The 19,822-nt window shown below is 41.0% G+C and overlaps 1 protein-coding gene across 5 annotated transcripts in view; it reads left to right on the top strand.

Moving 5' to 3' along the window:
• The first annotated feature begins 2,435 nt into the window (after positions 1 to 2,435).
• The window catches only part of LOC122539387 (la-related protein 1B-like), a 114,272-nt gene continuing 96,885 nt past the window's right edge, over positions 2,436 to 19,822 (top strand). The window contains exons 1-2 of one of the 5 annotated variants that reach the window (XM_043674174.1): positions 2,436 to 3,786; positions 4,770 to 5,250. In XM_043674174.1, the coding sequence (XP_043530109.1) occupies positions 4,857 to 5,250 (394 nt within the window). In that variant the 5' untranslated portion in view covers positions 2,436 to 3,786; positions 4,770 to 4,856. Of the gene's footprint in view, positions 3,787 to 4,769; positions 5,251 to 14,400; positions 14,510 to 19,822 lie in introns of those variants that run through there. The other 4 variants (XM_043674173.1, XM_043674172.1, XM_043674176.1 and 1 more) reach the window with 4 other exon arrangements.

Genomic DNA, 19,822 nt, shown 5'->3' with positions numbered 1-19,822 from the left:
CCTGATTTGAATGGATTTCCAGGCAAAGCATTCCAAACCCAGACCACTGGCTGTGTGAAAATGTTTTCTTATCTCACATTTGATTCTTTGGTAAAACTCTAAAACTGTGCCCTCTGGTTCTTCAGTTTTAAAAAAAGGTTTACAACTTGGATTCAGGACCTTTTTTCCAGGCTAAGATGTATTTGGGAAAAAATTGAATACATTTCAGCATACGTCATGCAATTCAAAGCTGCATTCTTTTAAGTCACATATTCTGTTTGCCCTCTGCACATTCATGGGACATTCCACATCTAGGTGTGTCCTGTGAATTTCAGATATATCAATGTTTCAGAATCTATTGTGAGATGTACAGTTTTTAAATCAAAGTAAGCATCTCTCAATGTTGTGATAGCCTATGAAATCAAAAGATTTTTCATAGACCTTCCAACTGACCAATGGTAAAGTGGTGGTTGTGAATTAAGCAAGTATTAATAGCGTGGGTTGTCCAAGCACTGAATAGGAGAGAGGTTTTTATTTGCTGATGGAATGTAGGTTATAGAGAGCCATTGTCATAGTCATAGAGTTATTACAGCAAGTAAAGAGGTCTGTCATCCTGTCATGTCTGCCAGTCATCAAATATCCATGTGTTCTAATCCCGTTAGAAAGATTCAAGTGCTCATCTTAATAGTTCTGAAATGCTTTGAGGTGTCCCCCATCACTTTTTCAGTTGCAGTTACCCACAAGTGAATCAGTGATTTTTTTCCCCTTGAAATCCCCTCTAAACCTCTTGCTTCTTACCTTAACACTGTGCTCATTGGTTACTGACCATTCTATTAAGGGGAACTATTTCTCCCTATTGACCAGATCCTCCTCAGAACTTTGTAACCCCAATCAGATACCCGCTCAGTCTTCTTTGTTCCGAAGGAAAACAACCACAGCCTATCTGATCTTTCTTCATAATTAAACTTCTACAGCCCAGATAATATCCTGCATCCTCTCTAGTGCAATTACATTCTTTGTATAGTGTGGTAAGCAGAACTGCACATAGTACCCCAGCTGTGTCCTGACTGATAAAATCAGATCCACCATAACCTCATCATAAGGTGTCACTGGTTATGCTATTTATTGACCATTCCTAATTACCGTTGAACTGAGTGACATGTTATTTCAGAGGATTGTTAAGAGTTATGTCAAAGGGAAGCAACATTTTATACTGTTTGAGAAGTGAGTTCCAATTGACTGGTAACTGGACTTTCTGATTTGATCAATGGGGATATTGCTATGGAGAATGTATCCTTTAGATGATAACTGACTTTTATCTGCCACGATTTATGTAAATTTAAAACAAGCAGGTTGACTCTTTATCAAGATATTGTCCTGAGGAATCTAGCCAACATGGTGTTCAGATGTAAATGAGTAATTTGGTAAATGAATTTCAGTATTGATATTTAGGCTATCCATCCCAAAGATTAACAGATGATATCAAATAACATGTTCTTAACAAGCAAAGTACTTAACAATATTTGCGTAATAATCCTCCTGCGTGTGCTAGAAAATATAATGATAAACAATTTAGTTCAGTCAGTTTTACTCATAGTGTGGCACACTTGCCTGTACTGAAAGGTACATATTAACACACAGTGCTCCTATTCTTTGCAGACAGAAAGACCATGTCATGCACTGTGCTTATTTCCTGCTGAATCTCTGGTTTAATATCCCTCCCACTCACTGGTTTATTATCTCTAACAATCAGACTCCCACTTTTCTCATTGAGTCATAGAGTCAGAGTCATAGAGATATGCAGCATGGAAACAGATTCATTGATCCAACTTATCCATACCAACCAGATACCCCAATGCCAGTATTTGGCCCATATCCTTCTAGACCCTTCCTATTCATATACCATTCAGATGCCTTTTAAATGCTGTAATTGTACCAGCCATCACTTCCTCTGGCAGCTCATTCCATACATGCACCATCCTGTATATGAAAGCATTGCCCCTTAGGTCCCTTCTAAATCTTCTCCTTCTCACCTTAAACCTGTGTCTGCTAATTTTGGACTCCCCCATCACAGGGAAAATACCTTGTCTATGTACCCTATCCATGGACCCCATGATTTTTTAAACCTGTATGACATCACACCCCAGCCTCAGACACTCCAGGGAAAACAGTCCCAGCCTCTCTCTCTCCACAGCTCAAATCTTCCAACATTGGTAACATCTTTGTAAATCTTTTCTGAACCCTTTCAAGTTTCACAACATGCTTCCTATAGCAGGGAGTTTATATTGAGTATAGAAATTGTTTTCTGTTACATGATTCTAATGGACGTACCGATGACCGTACAACGCAATGTTTTGATAAAATGTGTATTTTTTCAATAAAGTTGTGTTTTTTAAAATAAAATCTATTATATTTGAAATACTTTTTCGTAGTTTGAGTGTTTTGGCATGCTTAAAATGTTCTAGATCAAACTGTTCAGAGACGTAATTACACTCGTGAAGCACGTGAGACTTGAACCCGTGACTAATAGTCCAGAGGTTTAAAATCCTAGGTAATTTAATCAACTTGCTCATAGTTGTTATATTCTTATTGGAGGGAGTGCGATTTGAACTCGAGCGTCCTGGCTTAGGGAAACTGCCACTTCACCAGTAGGTCTCCACGTTTAGGATTTTGTTCAACAAAGTTAAAAATCACACACCAGGTTATTGTCCAACAGGTCTATTTGGAAGCAGTAGCTTTCGAAACGTCGCTCCTTCATTAGGTAGCTGTGGATCATGCTCACAGAATTTACAGCCAAAGGAGTCCAACAAAGTGTCCAACAAAGACTAATTACCAAGCACATAAGAAAACCCATGGTGTAGCTGTTGGAACAAACTGGATTCCAGGTTTTAAGTTCCTTTCATTAGTGGGCCCGGCTTTGCAAGAAGTAGCGAGCACACGCAAAAAAATACTTGAGCTAGCATTTTTTTTTAAAAAGACGCGACCAGTGAGACGGGCCATCATCACTTTTGCGTTGATTTTGTTATGCCAAAAAAAATACACTCGCTGCTTGTTCAATAGACTGCGCTTGTGATTTGAAAGGAAGGAGATGCGCCGGCCACCGCCTATTGTATTCGCGGGGGAAGGTGAGAGGAGCAAGTGGAAAGGCGCATGCGCTAGCCCATTCACGCCAGCCCCGCCCCCTTCTCCGGGACGGCGGAGGGAGAGGAAAAAAAAACACGAAGCGGGCAGTGCGCAGGCGCAGCACCAAGCGATCGGTTAACATGGTGGGAGTGAAGCATGTGTCAACTTGAGCAAATGGCAGCGGTCTAGCTAAACGGAGAAGAATCGGAGCCTTCCTGGAAGCGAAAGCGAGAAAGAACGAGGAGAGGAGTGCTCCGCCTTGGGCGGTCTCGGAAGGGGAAGGGAAGAGCGGAGAGGAGGTTGAAGGTTGTGGAGCAGAAGAAGAAGAAGAAGAGGAGGCGGCGGCGGCGTGGAACCACGTTTGTTGCAACGCTCGAGTTCCGAAGGGGAGCCGCTCGTCCATTTTTCTCGAAGTCCACCATATTGTAACTGGTGTTGGCGCTGGCTCGTCCTCTTCCCCGGTTCCTGCTTTCACTTCGCTCGTTGCTGCTTTTCGCAAGCCGGAATTCCCCGCAGGACTTCATTTTCTTATTCCCTTCTCTCCGTGCCCCCGATTAAGAAATTCCGCTGGGACTCGCAACCTAAAAGAGAAAACACGTTTTCCCCCTGGAGTTTTTTTTTAAAAATAACACACACGGTTTGCGTGTGAGAGAGATAGAGTATATTTTTAGGTCCTGACCGAAGGTAAGGGGGAGGAGGTGGACATGACTCTTCATTTTGATGTTTGGCATTGAATTGACCCGTGGCGGCCGCGTTCCCCAAAATGACCGTTATGGAATCCCCAGGTTCAAATTTCTCCCACCTATTTTTCGGGGATGGTTTTGAAAAATAAATTTCCACAGGATTTGGGGAAATAAACAATAAATAGGGGCCTGTTTCCACAGTAACAGCTGGGTGTCGTAACAATGGTGTTAAAGCGAGACAGTCCCAGGCCCCGGGGAAGATGGTGGGAGGCCCTGGGCCAGTGGACTCTTGTCCAGGCCCCGGAGGGTGGCTGAGGCTGGCGGAGTAATCCTCAGGCCCCTGGGGGAAATTATGTGGGTTGGGGGGGGGCGGCGGCGGTGGAGTGTTCTTCAGCCCCCCCGGGCAGATGGTGGGGGCGTTGGCCGGGCCGGTGAAGTGCTCCCCAGACCTCAGGGAGAGGATTTGGGCGGGGGGGCCCCGAGCCCGGCGTCATGTTCCTGAGACCCGGCCTACGTTGGTGTGAGGAGCAGCACTTGCTCGCACGTGGTGGCCCAGAGCTGGTGAAAGCTTTAACCAGCTGATCAGACACTTCATTTCCTTCTCCTCTCTGAACCCCCCCAAGCTGCATAAGGGGAGGTGAGCACCAGAACACATGGTCTAGCCTAAATAACGTGTCTAGAATAATGTCTAGATCTAAATAACGTGTATATTTCCTTAGAATATATACTCTGCAATCTCCCTCCCACCTGCCTTCAAGTAACATTTAGAAGAGCTATTAGCTTTACACGCTGGAGTGGCTGCGTTTTATTCAATTTTTCTGCTATTTCTTTCGTTTGCACCCCTTCCATTTTTAAATCTCCTTAACTTGTTCGGGTGTTGGGCTGAGTCACTCATTGTCTCTATGCTCTTATTATTAATAACAGACTTTTAAAGAAGTGAGGGAGCATCTTTTTAATTGCCCATCCTATATTTTAATTCAACAGTAAATCGTGACTATTTTAAAACAAATTATTAGAGAAAGGCCAAAGGAAGAGCAGTGATTTTTGGACACCGGCTTAGCCGTGCAGTGCATGATGACAACCGAGGTTGAATCGCCCATGCTTCAGATCACAGATCACGGCACTTCTGCTCAGCCATCAGGTAGCAGTGGTGGCGGCGGCTCTGAAGAGGAGATGATGACCCGTGCCTGCTCCACGTTGTCCTCGGCTTCAGGAGGAGACGAGGAAGCGGGCAACGATCTATTGGCGAGGTTAGAGCCACAATCCGGAGACCGGGACCAGTCCGAACAGCAGAGCGGTCCTCTGGAGCTGGCGACCGACCCCGAGAATAAGGAAAATGATCAAAGCCAGAGGGAGTCGGCGGAGAAAAAATTCACTGAGGCGCCTCCTCCTAAAATCAATCCATGGACCAAGAGGAAAAATGTGGTCACGACTAACAGCGTGAATGTCAACAGCCAGGAGACAGGTTTGTGCTCGGGATCTTTACTTTTCAAATCTGATTGAATTCTCTTGAAGGAAATCTGAACGTGATAGTCAAGTGGTGAATTTTAATTCTGTGATCACTTGCAATTTGCTACTTATCGCAAAGTTGATTATTTTTTATTGGGGAAAATGTATGGATCCATTTTAAAATTGTGGATTTAACAATCGCTTGATCTGCTGTGCTATCTTAAAATTGTATGGCTTGTCGGTATCTTTAGGTCTGGTGCAACAAGTGACCCATCACTTCATTCAGTTTAGCAGGTATGCCTCTAAAAAGAGTGCTTTTTAAAAATCTGTATACAGACCATGTTTTCGTGCTGTTGCCATCTTCGTAAGCGTCGTTCATCCATTTTATTTACTTAAAAGGGCATCCGATTAAGCAAATTTGAAAGAGGTGTGGTCTGTTTACACTCGCACTCTGAAATAAAATATATGCAAAATTTTTTAAATTAAAATAACCTCTTGTAATGTCGAAGTTTTGTATAGTTGGAGGAAGGACGTCATTGGGTAAATTGCATATTTATGCTTGACTTAATCAAATTTGAGTTTGACGTAACTATATGCATGATCGTTATTAGGGGCTATGTTTTGTTATCTTAAGTTTAAGTTTAGAAAGTCAACAGTTTTGATCTTTCTACTGTTAATGGTATCACCAAGTTGACGACAAAGGTCAAAACGGCTGTACCCATAATCCTACTAGGATAAAATCTTTTTTGTGTGAATAATGTCTGTTTACAACAGAATATTCATTTTTTTTAAAAAATGAACAGAAATATGGATTTGTTAGATTTCTCTCCGATCCCCATCCAAAAACACTTGCAGCTATTCCCTATCAATCCTGTGAAACTCAAGTTGCCGAATCTGCTGATGAAAGCACATTCAGGACTACAGCGCAATTTGAATGATGCCCATCCCCCGATTCCGATCAAATTTCAGTCTAGCACGTGTTGTGGGACTACGAGCCGGCAATATTTCATGGGAGGAAGTTAGCTTTTTATAATATTAGAAAGGTGGATATTCCGTTGGAATGGAATAATAAACCAGCTATATAGAGTCAGAGACTGAATTTTACATGATTCTAAGCACGTGCCAAACTTTTAAAATGGACTTGCCGCTGCCCCAACTGTTGATGACTACTACTACTATTTTAAAGTAACATTCAACACGTTTGTTCAGCAAATTATTGTAACGTAATTAAGTAAATTATTGAAGTTAATTGACATGCTTAATGACATGTAGAGGAATTGAATTTTTTGTTTAAATTTTTTGATGCTGAAGAGTGCTGGGTGATATTCGCACTTTTTAAAAAAAAATCCTTGCAATGTACCAGCAGTGCATTACCATATGTTTGCATTTTATTTACAAAGCAAATTGTTTTTACGATTGGAGGCATTCTAGCCAGCTAAATGTATTCCTTTTTCCAAACTTACTGTTCTGTTCCTTGTGCTTTCCAGTGGTATTAACCCTTTGTTGACATGGTATGGTTGTTTATCTCAGAATCTTCAAGTAATATTTGGTAGAAGGAGGAAGTACACCAAGACTTAATCCTTTAAAGTTGAATTTCTTTGTAAATGTTGATTTAGGCAAGTTCATCTGATTCTGAATCCTTGACCTTGAAGTCTGTGGGCTGCAAAGATATGTGTCCTACTTTAGGGTTGTAGCTAATCACTAGGGATGGCAAGTGGCAGTATTGCCCCTTTTGTTTCTATTTTGATGTGAATTAACCATTTTCTGGTTTGAAACTTATTAGTGTTAACTACATATCTGACCTATTAGCTTTGAAAATGCAACTTTACAACTTTGATACTAATTATTTATGGACAATATTAGATTGACTCTAATAGGTCAGTGGGAAAGTTCAAATGTCTAGTATTTATCTTGTATTAAGTAGTCATTTTTTAAATATAATTGCACAGGGTGTCTTTTGTTTAAAAATTTGTTCAGCTGCCCAATGCTGTAGTAATTCAAAACATTAGAGTCACAACAGGGAGGTTCTATATTATTTTCACTTCCAACATTGGAAATAATGTCAACCAGGGTGTCTATGGCTGTGAACAGATTTCCCAATTCAGATCATAGTCATCCAGCACAGAAGCCGTCCCTTCAGTCCAACCAGTGTCCATGTTGAACGTAAACCCAAACTAAACTAGTCACACCTGTCTGCTCCTGGCCCATATTGCTTCAGACCTTTCCTATTCATGTCCTTTTCCAAACAGCCCTCATCCGCCACTTCCTCCGGAAGTTCATTTCATATGCAAACCACCCTCTGTGTAAAGAATTTGTCCCTCATGTTTTTTTAAAACTCTTTCCTCTCACCTTAAAAATGTGCCCCAAGTCTTGAAATCTCCATCCTAGGGAAACGACAACTACAATTATTATTTTATAAACCCATTAGATTGCTTCTGAACCTCCTATACTCTGGTGGGGAAACTCCCAGCCTATCCAACCTTTCATTATACCACATACCTTCCACACCTGACAACATTCTGGCAAATCTCTTCTGAACCCTGTCCAGCTTAATAATAATCTTCCTATAAATGGGCAATCAAAACTGGATACAATATTCCAGAAGTAAATATTTAAAGGAAGAAATTGAACCCTGGCAAGAGTTATCTCTAATTCACTTACGACTGCATTTTCAAACTCACAGGTATCTAACCTTTGGCGCTTTTCTTACCAGAATGTTTCTACTGATTTACTGATTTTATTCATCTGTTTCCTCTGCTCTGCGAGAATGAAAACAACCCCAATCTGGGAAATTTATAATAGATCAAACTCTCCAGTCCATATTTTAGAAGGCATTGCAAATAAAGCTTTTTATTGGGCAAAGTGTTACTGATTGATTTACTCTACCATGTGGATCTTTGTCTTAGTCCTTTATGCTCTCCTTGCTCTGGCTGTTTCTTTAGCATGGTCCTCATCTCTTCTCACTTAAGTAGCCAAGTTTCTGGTATTAAGACTGGCTCTAATGCAATGAGGGGTACGTCTGCTTCCAAGAGATCAATTGTGTTAGGGGATTCTGTAGTCCGAGGTACAGACAGACGTTTCTGTGGCCAGCAGAGAAGAAGCAGAATGGTGTGTTGTTTTCCTGGTGCCAGTTTCAAGGATGTCTGAGAGGGTGCAGAATTTTCTTACAGGGGAGAGGGGCCAGCAAGAGGTCATTGTTCCCATTGGAACCAATGACATAGGAAGGGTAAAAGGTTGAGATTCTGAAGGGAGATTACACAGTTAGGCAGAAATTTAAAAAGGAGTTCCTCAAGGGTAGTAATATCTGGATTACTCCCAGTGCTACGAGCTAGTGAGGGCAGGAATAGGAGGATAGAGCAGATGAATGCATGGCTGAGGAGCTGGTGTATGGGAGAAGGATTCACATTTTTGGATCATTGGAATCTCTTTTGGGGTAGAAGTGACCTGTGCTAGAAGGACGGATTGCACCTAAATTGGAAGGGGACTAATATACTGGCAGGGAAATTTGCTAGAGCTGCTCAGGAGGATTTAAAATAGTAAGGTGGGGTGGGGGGTGGGACCCAGGGAGATAGTGAGGAAAGAGATCAATCTGAGACTGGTGCAGTTGAGAACAGAAGTAAGTCAAACAGTCAGGGCAGGCAGGGACAAGGTAGGACTAATAAATTAAACTGCATTTATTTCAATGCAAGGAGCCTAATCGGGAAGGCAGATGAACTCAGGGCATGGTTAGGAACAAGGGACTGGGATATCATAGCAATTACAGAAACATGGCTCCGGGATGAGCAGGACTGTTCCAGGATACAAATGCTACAGGAAGGATAGAAAGGGAGGCAAGAGAGGAGGGGGAGTGGCATTTTTGATAAGGGATAGCATTACAGCTGTGCTGAGGGAGGATATTCCTGGAAATATATCCAGGGAAGTTATTTGGGTGGAACTGAGAAATAAGAAAGGGACAATCACCTTATTGGGATTGTATTATAGACCCCCTAATAATCAGAGGGAAATTGAGAAACTTGTAAGGAGATCTCAGCTATCTGTAAGAATAATAGGGTGGTTATAGGAGATCTCAGCTATCTGTAAGAATAATAGGGTGGTTATGGGTGGTAATTTTAACTTTCCAAACATCAACTGGGACTGCCATAGTGTTAAAGGTTTAGGTGGAGAGGAATTTAAGTGTATACAAGACAATTTTCTGATTCAGTATGTGGGTGTACCTACTAGAGAAGGTGCCAGTGGGGGAGCACTTTGGGGCCAGTGACCATAATTCTGTGAGATTTAAAATAGTGATGGCAAAGGATAGACCAGATCTAAAAGTTGAAGTTCTAAATTGGAGGAAGGCTAATTTTGATGGTATTCGGCAAGAAGTTTCGAAAGCTGATTGGGGGCAGATGTTTGAGGGTAATGGGAAGCCTTCAGAAATGAGATAACAAGAATCCAGAGAAAGTATATTCCTGTCTGGGTGAAAGGGAAGGCTGGTAGGTATAGGGAATGCTGGATGACTAAAGAAATTGAGGGTTTGGTTAAGAAAAAGAAGGAAGCATATGTCCGGTATAGACAGGATAGATCAAGTGAATCCTGAGAGTATAAAGCAAGTAGGAGTATACTTAAGAGGGAAATCAGGAAGGCAAAACGGGGACATGAGATAGCTTTGGCAAATAGAATTAAGGAGAGTCCAAAGGGTTTTCACAAATACATTAAGGACAATAGGGTAACTAGGGAGAGAATAGGGCCCCTCAAAGATCAGCAAGACGGCCTTTGTGTGGAGTCACAGAAAATGGGGGAGATTCTAAATGAATATTTTGCATCAGTATTTCCTATGGAAAAGGTTATGGAAGATATAGACTGGAGGGAAATAGATGGTGACATCTTGCAAAATGTCCAGATTACAGAGGAGGAAGTGCTGGATGTCTCAATGGTTAAAGGTGGATAAATCCCCAGGACCTGATCAGGTGTACCTGAGAACTCTGTGGGAAGCTAGAGAAGTGATTGCTGGGCCTCTTGCTGAGATATTTGTATCATCGATAGTCACAAGTGAGGTGCCAGAAGACTGGAGGTTGGCTAACGTGCCACTGTTTAAGAAGGACAGTAAAGACAAGCCAGGGAACTATAGACCAGTGAGCCTGACCTCAGTGGTGGGCAAGTTGTTGGAGGGAATCCTGAGGGACAGGATGTACATGTATTTGGAAAGGCAAGGACTGTTTAGGGATAGTCAACATGGCTTTGTGCATGGGAAGTCATGTCTCACAAACTTGATTGAGTTTTTTGAAGAAGTAACAAAGATGATTGAGAGCAGAGCAGTAGATGTGATCTGTATGGACTTCAGTAAGGTGTTCGACAAGGTTCCCCATGGGAGACTGATTAGCAAGGTTAGATCTCATGGAATACAGGGAGAACTAGCCATTTGGATACAGAACTGGCTCAAAGGGTGGTGGTAGAGTGTTGTTTTTCAGACTGGAGGCCTGTGACCAGTGGAGTGCCACAAGGATCAGTGCTGTGGCCTCTACTTTTTTGTCATTTACATAAATGATTTGGATGCAAGCGTAAGAGGTACAGTTAGTACGTTTGCAGATGACACCAAAACTAGAGGTGTAGTGGACTCGAAGAGGGTTACCTCAGATTGCAACAGGATCTTGACCAGATGGGCCAATGGGCTGAGAAGTGGCAGATGGAGTTTAATTCAGATAAATGCGAGGTGCTGCATTTTGGGAAAGCAAATCCTAGCAGGACTTGTACACTTAATGGTAAGGTCCTAGGGAGTTTTGCTGAACAAAGAGACCTTGGAGTGCAGGTTCATAGCTCCTTGAAAGTGGAATCGCAGGTAGATAGGATGTGACGAAGGTGTTTGGTATGCTTTCCTTTCTTGGTCAAGAGTATTGAGTAGAGGAGTTGGGAGGTCATGTTGCAACTGTACAGGACATTGGTTAGGCCACTGTTGGAATATTGCGTGCAATTCTGGTCTCCTTCCTATCGGAAAGATGTTGTGAAACTTGAAAGGGTTCAGAAAAGATTTACAAGGTTGTTGCCAGGGTTGGAGGATCCGAGCTACAGGGAGAGGCTGAACAGGCTGGGGTGTTTTCCCTGAAGCGTCTGAGGCTGAGGGCTGACCTTATGGAGGTTTGCAAAATTGAGGGGCATGGATAGGATAAATAGGGAAAGTGTTTTCTCTAGGGTAGAGGGCATAGGTTTATGGTGAGAGGGGAAAGATATAAAAGAGACCTATGGGGCAATGTTTTCACGCAGAGGGTGGTATGTGTATGGAATGAGCTGCCAGAGGATGTGGTGGAGGCTAGTACAATTGCAACATTTAAAAGGCATTTGGATGAGTATATGAATAGGAAGGGTTTGGAGGGATATGGGCCGGGTGTTGGCAGGTTGGGATATCTGGTCGGCATGGACAGGTTGGACCGAAGGGTCTGTTTCCATGCTGTACATCTCTGTCTCTACAAGAATATTTTCACTGGACATCATCTAAAATCCCTCTCCTGTCCCATCCATTCATACTAGCAACAAACAGACCTCAAAGACATGTCATGTCTGCCTAGACAATCTGATCAGCTGCCTCTGCCATGCTCCTGCCTTTCATGAGCCTGCCTGTCCAAACTTTTAATGGTCCTTTTACCCCGAGCCATGACCTTGCATGCTTTTCTCCTGTCTCTTCTCATATCCTCTTTGAACTCCTCTGGTCTATTCAGCTATCAGTTCCACTGATCTTCATCCCACTAAATTACGTTTCACTGAACATTCCTTCTGGTTCTCATGTTTGCAATATCAGCTAACAATTGTTTTCCTTTGCCACTGTCCACCTTTAGTGCTGCTATTACCATCCTCTTAAAAGTAACATTTTGATGTCAAATAAACGTTTGACCTAACTTCCATTGCAACTAGTGCCCCATCTCCAAAAAAACTCTTGCCTGTCTAAACACCTTGATCATACCGTTGCCTCTTAAATTGTTTCCTATTTATTCTGGAATTGAATCAGAGGGACTTGGTGTGCACGTATGCTGTCTCTTAAGGTAGCAGGGCAGGTGGATAAAGTGGTTAAGAAGGCTTATGGTCTAATTGCTTTTATTAGCTGGAGAATAGAGTTTAGTAGTAGGGAGGTTATGATGCAACTGAGATAACTTTGATTAGGACAGAGTATTGAGTGCCATCCTGGAATCCACTCATGAAAGTATGTGACTATAGTGGAGATCGTGGTGAGGACACTTACTACTATGTAGCTTAGGATAGAAAGTCTGAGCTATCATTCGAGATTTCCCAGACTGGGTTGTTTTCCTTTGAGCAGAGGAGACGGAGATGTTTTAAATTGAGGGTCTATGTATAAAATAAGATAGGGTCAACAGGAAGAAATCTTCCCCTTTGGTTGGATCAGTGAGTCAGGTTAGAAAGTGGGGAAAAACATTTCACCCAAAGCTAGTGGGAATCTGGAACTAACTGCCTGTAAGGGTGCTAGAGTTAGGAAACCCTTAACATTAACTAGTATTTAGATGTGCAGTTGGGATGCTGAGACATACAAGGCTATGGGCCAAGTTCTGGAAAATACAATTGGAATAGTTAAATGGTTGTTTGTGATCAATGTGGATGTGAAGGGCATTTTTCTGTGCTGTAGATCTGACTCTACACTCCATGTTTGAATCTCTCATTGGTGTCTGTCAGTCCCACAATATGTATTTACTGTGGATAAAGTCAATCTCCCTCCCTGTCCTTCTCTACCTATATTTAGCCTCCAGCAGAGTTGATCATGCCATTGTTGTCCTCCCCTCGATTTGAGTGGGATTGTTCTAATTTAATTATTTCTATTTTAATCATTGGTAGCAAATCATGTGCAACTTCAGGGGATAAAGTTTTATTTGGAATACTGTCGCTCTTCATACTCTCAGAACACTACCTGTAGTATCCACCAAGAAGCAATTCATAGATCTTACCTATTTCTCACCTACATGTTGCATATGGATGAGAATGGGGACAAGGCCATGAATTGCTCCTTTTGACATTATCTGACAGCATTGACACATGACAGCTCAAACTGTGCATCGACAGTTCTCTCAACTACTCCATTGTTGCTAACTTATCAAACTCCTTATCTAACGCACAGTAGTAGATGAGCTGAAACTTCTTACAGTTAAATCTTCAGAAGACTGAAGCCATTGTTTTATGTCCCCTTTTCAAACTCCATTCTTGAACTCAGCATTGCATTTGATCGTGAGATCAGCTTGTGACCTCGTATCCTTGCCATCTTTTAAGACTGTCAATTTCCACCTTTGCAACCTTGGTTGATTATACTCACCTCTGCTTGTTTGCTGCAGAAAATTTCACTAATGCTTTCATTACCTTCAAAATTTACTGTTTCTGTGGATGCCTGGTTAGTCTTTCATATTCTGCCTTTGTAAACATGGTCATCAAAATTCTACCCATGTCTTAACTCGCATTGGGTCTTAACTCTAGCTGATGTTGGATTCAGGGCAAGTGATATCTTGATTTTAAAGTTGTCATTGTTTTAGAACTCTCCATGGTCTTGCCCCTTTCCACTTTGGGAATCTCCTCTCATCTTCAACCTTAATGACCCATTGGTGCCCCTCTAATTCTGCCCTCATCTGTATTCCTACTTCTGTTTGTTCCACCATTGTTAGGGAGGGCGAGACTTCAGTGCATTGGTTTTAAGCTCTACCATTCTTGTCCGAAACCTTTTTGACCAAATCTTTAAAACAAATTAGTAAAACTTTTTTGACCAAGCTTTTGTTTATCTGACCCAATATTTCCTTATGTGACTTGTTGTCGTAACTTATTGCATATTTCTGCTGTGAAACACCTTGAGACATTTCAGTATGTTCCAGGTGACTTCAGTTGCTATGCATCATGTTTAAGCGTCCTGTCACTCCCTTAAATCTTGTGTGTAGAATAGTTCCCTGACTAGCTACCAGACCATGTTTGACATTGGTAGAGCTGTGCACAGAAGCTAATTACTGCTGATATGAGAGTGCAAAAAGGTGGTGCTGGGAGTGACAGTATTCCAAATAAAACTTTTAACCCTTGAAGTTTAAAGATTCATGGAGGCTAAGGAGGGCTTGATTTGTTTTGCCATGGGATGAAATTTGATTGGACTGGAGATTTTAAATTTCTTCTCCACCTTTATTTTAAAAGTTTATTTTTCTTCCCCCCTCTTTAGGTCTCCCTCTACCACCCCCCTGCCAAGAGGGCGGGCAGGTGACCTGCTCCCAGGCCTCTGCCAAAGCTGCTCTAACCAGTTGCTAGGAGGTGTGCAAGAGCATCTCAGGGTGAGTTGCCCTAAGATTTTATTTTCTTCCCTTGCTGGGAATTGGTTAACCTTTGATATTCCTTCACACTGTCTGTCTTTCTGTCTCCCTTCCCTTTCTCAGACATATCCCCTCCCAAATTTGAGATTAGCAGTTTATATCTCCTTTAATAAAATGTCCAAAAACATTACGAAACAAAATACTATATTGGCGATACAGGGTTAAATAAGGTTTTAAAGAGTGCTGTAAAGCAGAATATTGAGGTAGGGAAGCAGCTTTGGAGTGTATGATCTAGGTAGTTTAAGGCACTGGCACCAGTGGTATAGCAATTAAAATCTGATGTTTTGAAATTGGAACAATACAGAGATCTTGGTGGTGTTAGGAATGTGCACTTGAGGTCATCGTAAGAGTTTGAGGATGAGATTTTTAAATCGAGCCATTTTTAAATCGGAAACCAAAGAAGGTCAATAGCGTAGGCATGATGGATGAATGGGATTTGGCATGTGGCAGCAGTGCTTTGGTTGACTTAAAGTTTTTGATGGTGGAGGACTAAACTATGGGAGATAGCCGCAGTGCAATTAAATCTTTAAGTCGAGAGATTATAAAGACGTGCATGAGGGTTTCTGCAGCATAAAGCTGATAAATGAACGGCTGTTGAAATAGGCAGTCTTAGTGCTGATTTATGATCATGGTTCACTTGGGGGATTGAAAATGACACTAACCTTGCAATCTTTTAGAAAGTCAACCTGTAGCTGTCTGGAGGCATGAACATATGGTATGCCAATTGTGCATTTCGACATTAATTCAAATGCAATTTTAAAAAGCACCTGAGCAGAGTTGTTTCCAATATCATAATGGTACCTGCACTACAACATTTTGTATTTGAAATGAATGTACTAGAGAAGAAAATTCACAATTGAAGCATGATTCATTAGTTCATTCTGTTACTTTCATTTTTTTAAAAAGATACTTTCATTTTTTTTAAAAAGATGTTAAGTATGCATCCAGGCACCTCACCCAAAAGTTTGTTTATCTGTCTCATGTTCAGCATCGCAGTCTTCGACTTTGATCTCTAGCATCTGTAGTCTTTGCTTTCTCCTAGTCATTGGCAAGAGATAATAAAAGTTGTTGAATCTTTCTCTTGCCCAACAATTGCATGTACATGTCCCAGCAACCGTGGAAGTATCCCCACTTGTTGTTTTTTGTCCCACCTGTTTTTCAAATCCAATCACACCAATGCTGATTATGCCTTATTAGTTCTAATTGGGGTCATTGAAAAGAAATCAAACCTAGGATCTTTCTGGTCTGCACTATTATCAGACTGTCCTGCTTGTGGCTTCCCTCCCTTTGATCCTTGCCATGAAGGATTCATTAGACAGGTGACACATGGAGAGGAGATATGTGTAGGAGAATTCGGTGGGGCGGGGGCATGAAATAACAGGTGGTATAGTCTACAAGCTAGTGATAGGTTACTGAGTGAATTTTAGGCCAGATTAAGTTCAAGATGGTCAAAGGTTTTTAATTGGAAAAATTACAGGTTAAAAGCGTAACTTGCCTATCTTTTATGTTTTCTTACAGGAGAGTGATTTTCATTTAGCGTGCTCTCTTTTAAGAAGCACTTCCAGTTCTAAACAAGGGATTGCTGTTTAAAGTGCTGTTTAATGTGTGTCAAAGCTTGGTTAGATCACACTTGACGTACTGTGTAGTTACTAAAGCTTTTCCTTACTATCATTTTGTGTACCAAGATGACTATTTGAAGAAACAAATTGCAATGATATACATGTGTTTTAAAAAAAAATTCAATTTGTGGCCCAGTTAAAAATTTTCTATATTCCAATTGGTCCCCTCTTTTTTTGTAGTTAATACCACACGAGAGCTAATGATTAATCAGAGCAAGTAAATAAAGTGCAGTGCCAAAGCACCTTAGTGCAAATTTGAAAGTTAAATTATCCATGCACCTAAACTGGTTGGAATGATAGTGTAGAACATGGTGTAAGTTGATCAATAATGAGACTTGGGGGAAAAAAAAGTATTGTGATAATTGTGGGGGATTTTAATCCTCTTGTAGATCAGCTGGAACAAATTTGGCTGAGTTAGCCTGAAGGATAAATTTTTGGTGTATTTGAAACAGTTTCTCAATGACATGTTCTGCAATCAACCAAAGAACAAGCTATTTTAGATCTTAGTAATGAGACCAGATTAATAAATTACTGTTTTTGTAAAGCATCCTAGTTATGAATGATCATAAAATGATTGAAATTTGATACTTTTGAGAGTTGGAAATTTGACCTCAAATTAGTTTCAGAAACTTAAATGCAGGCTGTCACAAGGGTATTATGAAAGTTGGCTAAAGTAGAATGAAAACTTTTTGTTTTCATTTAGTGAAATATTTTTGCAGTGAAACATATCTTTGAAAGAAATAAGACTATGAAAAAGATGCACCATTTGTGAATAGCTAAGGATGCTGTCGAATTGAAAGAAAGCATGTACGATGCTGCAGAAATGAATTGGGGAGGGAGCCAGAAAATAGGGAATGTTGTACAGTGAAATTTGGCTATCCTTTTGCTTGAATCACAGAAAATTATCCTGAAGGTACTAAAGCACGGCTGCGCAATAACAAATTGGTACCTAAATATTGGATGAGTGGTACCTGATATTTAGGTGGGACATAGCTAGGGGAGAGGGGAGTGCAGTTCTGTTGATTAACAGTGGTATTAGCACAATAAAGAAGAATGGCCTAGGTTCAGACAGCAAGGACATAAAAACATTATGGCTAGAGAGGAGAAATGATAAAGGAAAACCGTCACTTGTGGAAGTAATGTGCGAGCCTTCTAACTGTCACCACATAGGCAGGAATATAAAGAACGAAATAATGGGAGTTAGCCAGAAAGATGCAGTGGTAATCATTGAGAATTTTTAATCTACGTATAGGCTAAAAAAAACCCAATGGGCAAAAACGTAGCCTAGCTGAGTTCATAGTGTTTTTGTAAACCAACTGGAGAGCAGTCCATACTGGACCTGGTATAGTGCAACGAGATAGGATTGTTAACTAATTACCTCAAAGAGAAGGTCCCCCTGAGTTAGCAGTGGCCAGCATATGATTGAATTTAATATCCTGATGGAGAGACAAAAGAGTTTCTGTAGACCCAAGAGTCACCTTTGGCAAGGATAGGCGATGGGCCACCTAAAAGAAAACTGTATATGTATCGTTCAGTCATTCTCTGAATTACAAGATGTACAAGTATCATGCCACTGGTCCATGCTGGGGTCTCAACTTTTTATAATTTAAGTAAATGACGTGGGTGCAGGACCAGAAGGTATGGTTGCTTAACGTGATGATAGATGGGCATGAAAGTCAGTTTTGAAGATGCTGTGAGTCAACAAAACATAGACTGAGTGAGTGGGCAATGATCTGCCACATGGAGTATAATGTAGGAAAATGTGAAATTTTCCATTTTGGCAAAAAGAATAAAACATTATCTAAATAATTTGTGGAGAGATTGGGGACTTCTGTAGATAAATCACAAAAGGTAACAATGCAGGTACGGAAGAGTTAGGAAGGTTAACAGAATTTTTGTAAAGGAGGTTCTATTTCATTTATACAGGGCACGAGAAAGACCTGGAGTACCGTGCAGCATTTTAGTCATCTTAAGGAAGGATGTAAATGCGTTGGAAGCTCAAGATTCATGAGACTAATACCTAGAATGGGTTGGTGGTCTTATGAGGAATGGTTATACAGATGAGGCTCGTGCACACCGATGTTTAGAAGAGTAAGAGCAGATGTGATTAAAACACGTTAGATCTGGAGCGGATGACCGAGTGGATGTGGAAAGGATGTTTCCTCTTGTGGGACCATCTGGAGCTTTGGGTGATTTTCAAAATAAGTGGCCAACCCTTAAGGCAGATGAGAATGTTTCTGAGAGGATTGTCTCTCTTTGGAACTCTCTTCCTTAACACACAGTAGAAGCAGAACCTCTTGAATTTTTTTTGATGTGAAAGGAGGTGAAAGATTATCGAGGGTTGGTGGGAATTTGTAATTATCAGGTCAGCCATGATCCTATTGAATGGTGGAGCAAGCTCATGATGCAAATGGCACTGATAGCAAATTATTTGTCATGAAACTTTGTCACAGTCTTCCTCTGTGGTGGAAGTTGAATTCTTGAATATTTTAAAGGCAGAGGTAGATGGATCCTTGATGTGCGGAGGGGTGAAAAGTTATTGGGGATATATGAATACGACATAAAAAGATCAGCTGGAATGATGCTGCAAGCTTGAGACGCAGAGTGGCCTATTCCTGTTTACTTTTACATACGTAAAAAAATTTAAGCAAATAGAAGGTGTACCTTTATTTCGAATGAGGTGATATATAAAAAAAACTGAACTATCTTGGTACACTACAGAGCTTTGATAGCACTATGTCTGTCTTGAAGCATTAACTTTTATTTCTCCACATATGCTGTTATACGTGCAGAATTTCTTCAGAATTTTCTGTTTTTATTTCAAATTTCTGGCATCCACAGTGTTTTGCTTTTAATCAATAAGACCGCTTTTGGAATACTATGGACAGTTTTGGTCTGCTTGTGTAAGGAGCGTTCTTCTTTTATTAGAAGGAGTTCAGAGAAGGTTCATCAGGCTGATTTTCCTGGAGGAATCTAGGACTAAGGGAGCACAGTTTACAGCTGGAGATATACTTCATTTAAAACTGAGATGAACACGAGTTTCATCTGAGGGATGTCAGCTTTTTAAATTCTCTACCACAGAGAACATTGAAGGCTGTGTCACTGAATAATATGCAAGGCTGAATCAGAATGATTATTACTAGGCAAGAAAGCAGAGTTAAGGCCACAATCTGAACTATGATATTGAATGGTTGACAGGCTGTGGCCTTAACGGGTCTACTATTTTGTTTTCGTGCGAACTGTCTAGAATGGTTTTATGCAGAAAGAAAAAATCAGTCATATGCAATGAGTTTGGCAATCAGACACATGGTTTGACCATAATCTCACATTTCATCTGTTACGTTTGTGATTTTATATGTTTATGGGCATTCTGCCAAGCATTTATGTTTAACTCTTAAATTTGTGGAATGTGGGTGAAGCTAGCAGCATCAAATGTTTTGCCTATCCTTGTCTATCTTGAAGCCGTAATGGTGGGCTATCATGAATACTGTTGTAGTTGTGTTTTTGGTTTTTGTTGTTCTGTCTGGTTTGCTTTTAGGGTCTTCCTGCAGCTTCTCACTACTGTTTGCTGCTTATGAAATTTCTAACGGTATTCCTGCCCATTCCTCGGGAAAAATTCAGAACAGGTTCCATCTTTGTGATCTCCAGTTAACGC

Source organism: Chiloscyllium plagiosum, chromosome 32 (assembly GCF_004010195.1).
Source record: "Chiloscyllium plagiosum isolate BGI_BamShark_2017 chromosome 32, ASM401019v2, whole genome shotgun sequence".
In the NCBI taxonomy this organism is placed as follows: Eukaryota; Metazoa; Chordata; class Chondrichthyes; order Orectolobiformes; family Hemiscylliidae; genus Chiloscyllium; species Chiloscyllium plagiosum.
The sequence above is the reverse complement of the archived record's forward strand: the minus strand, read 5'-3'. Positions and strand labels throughout refer to the sequence as shown.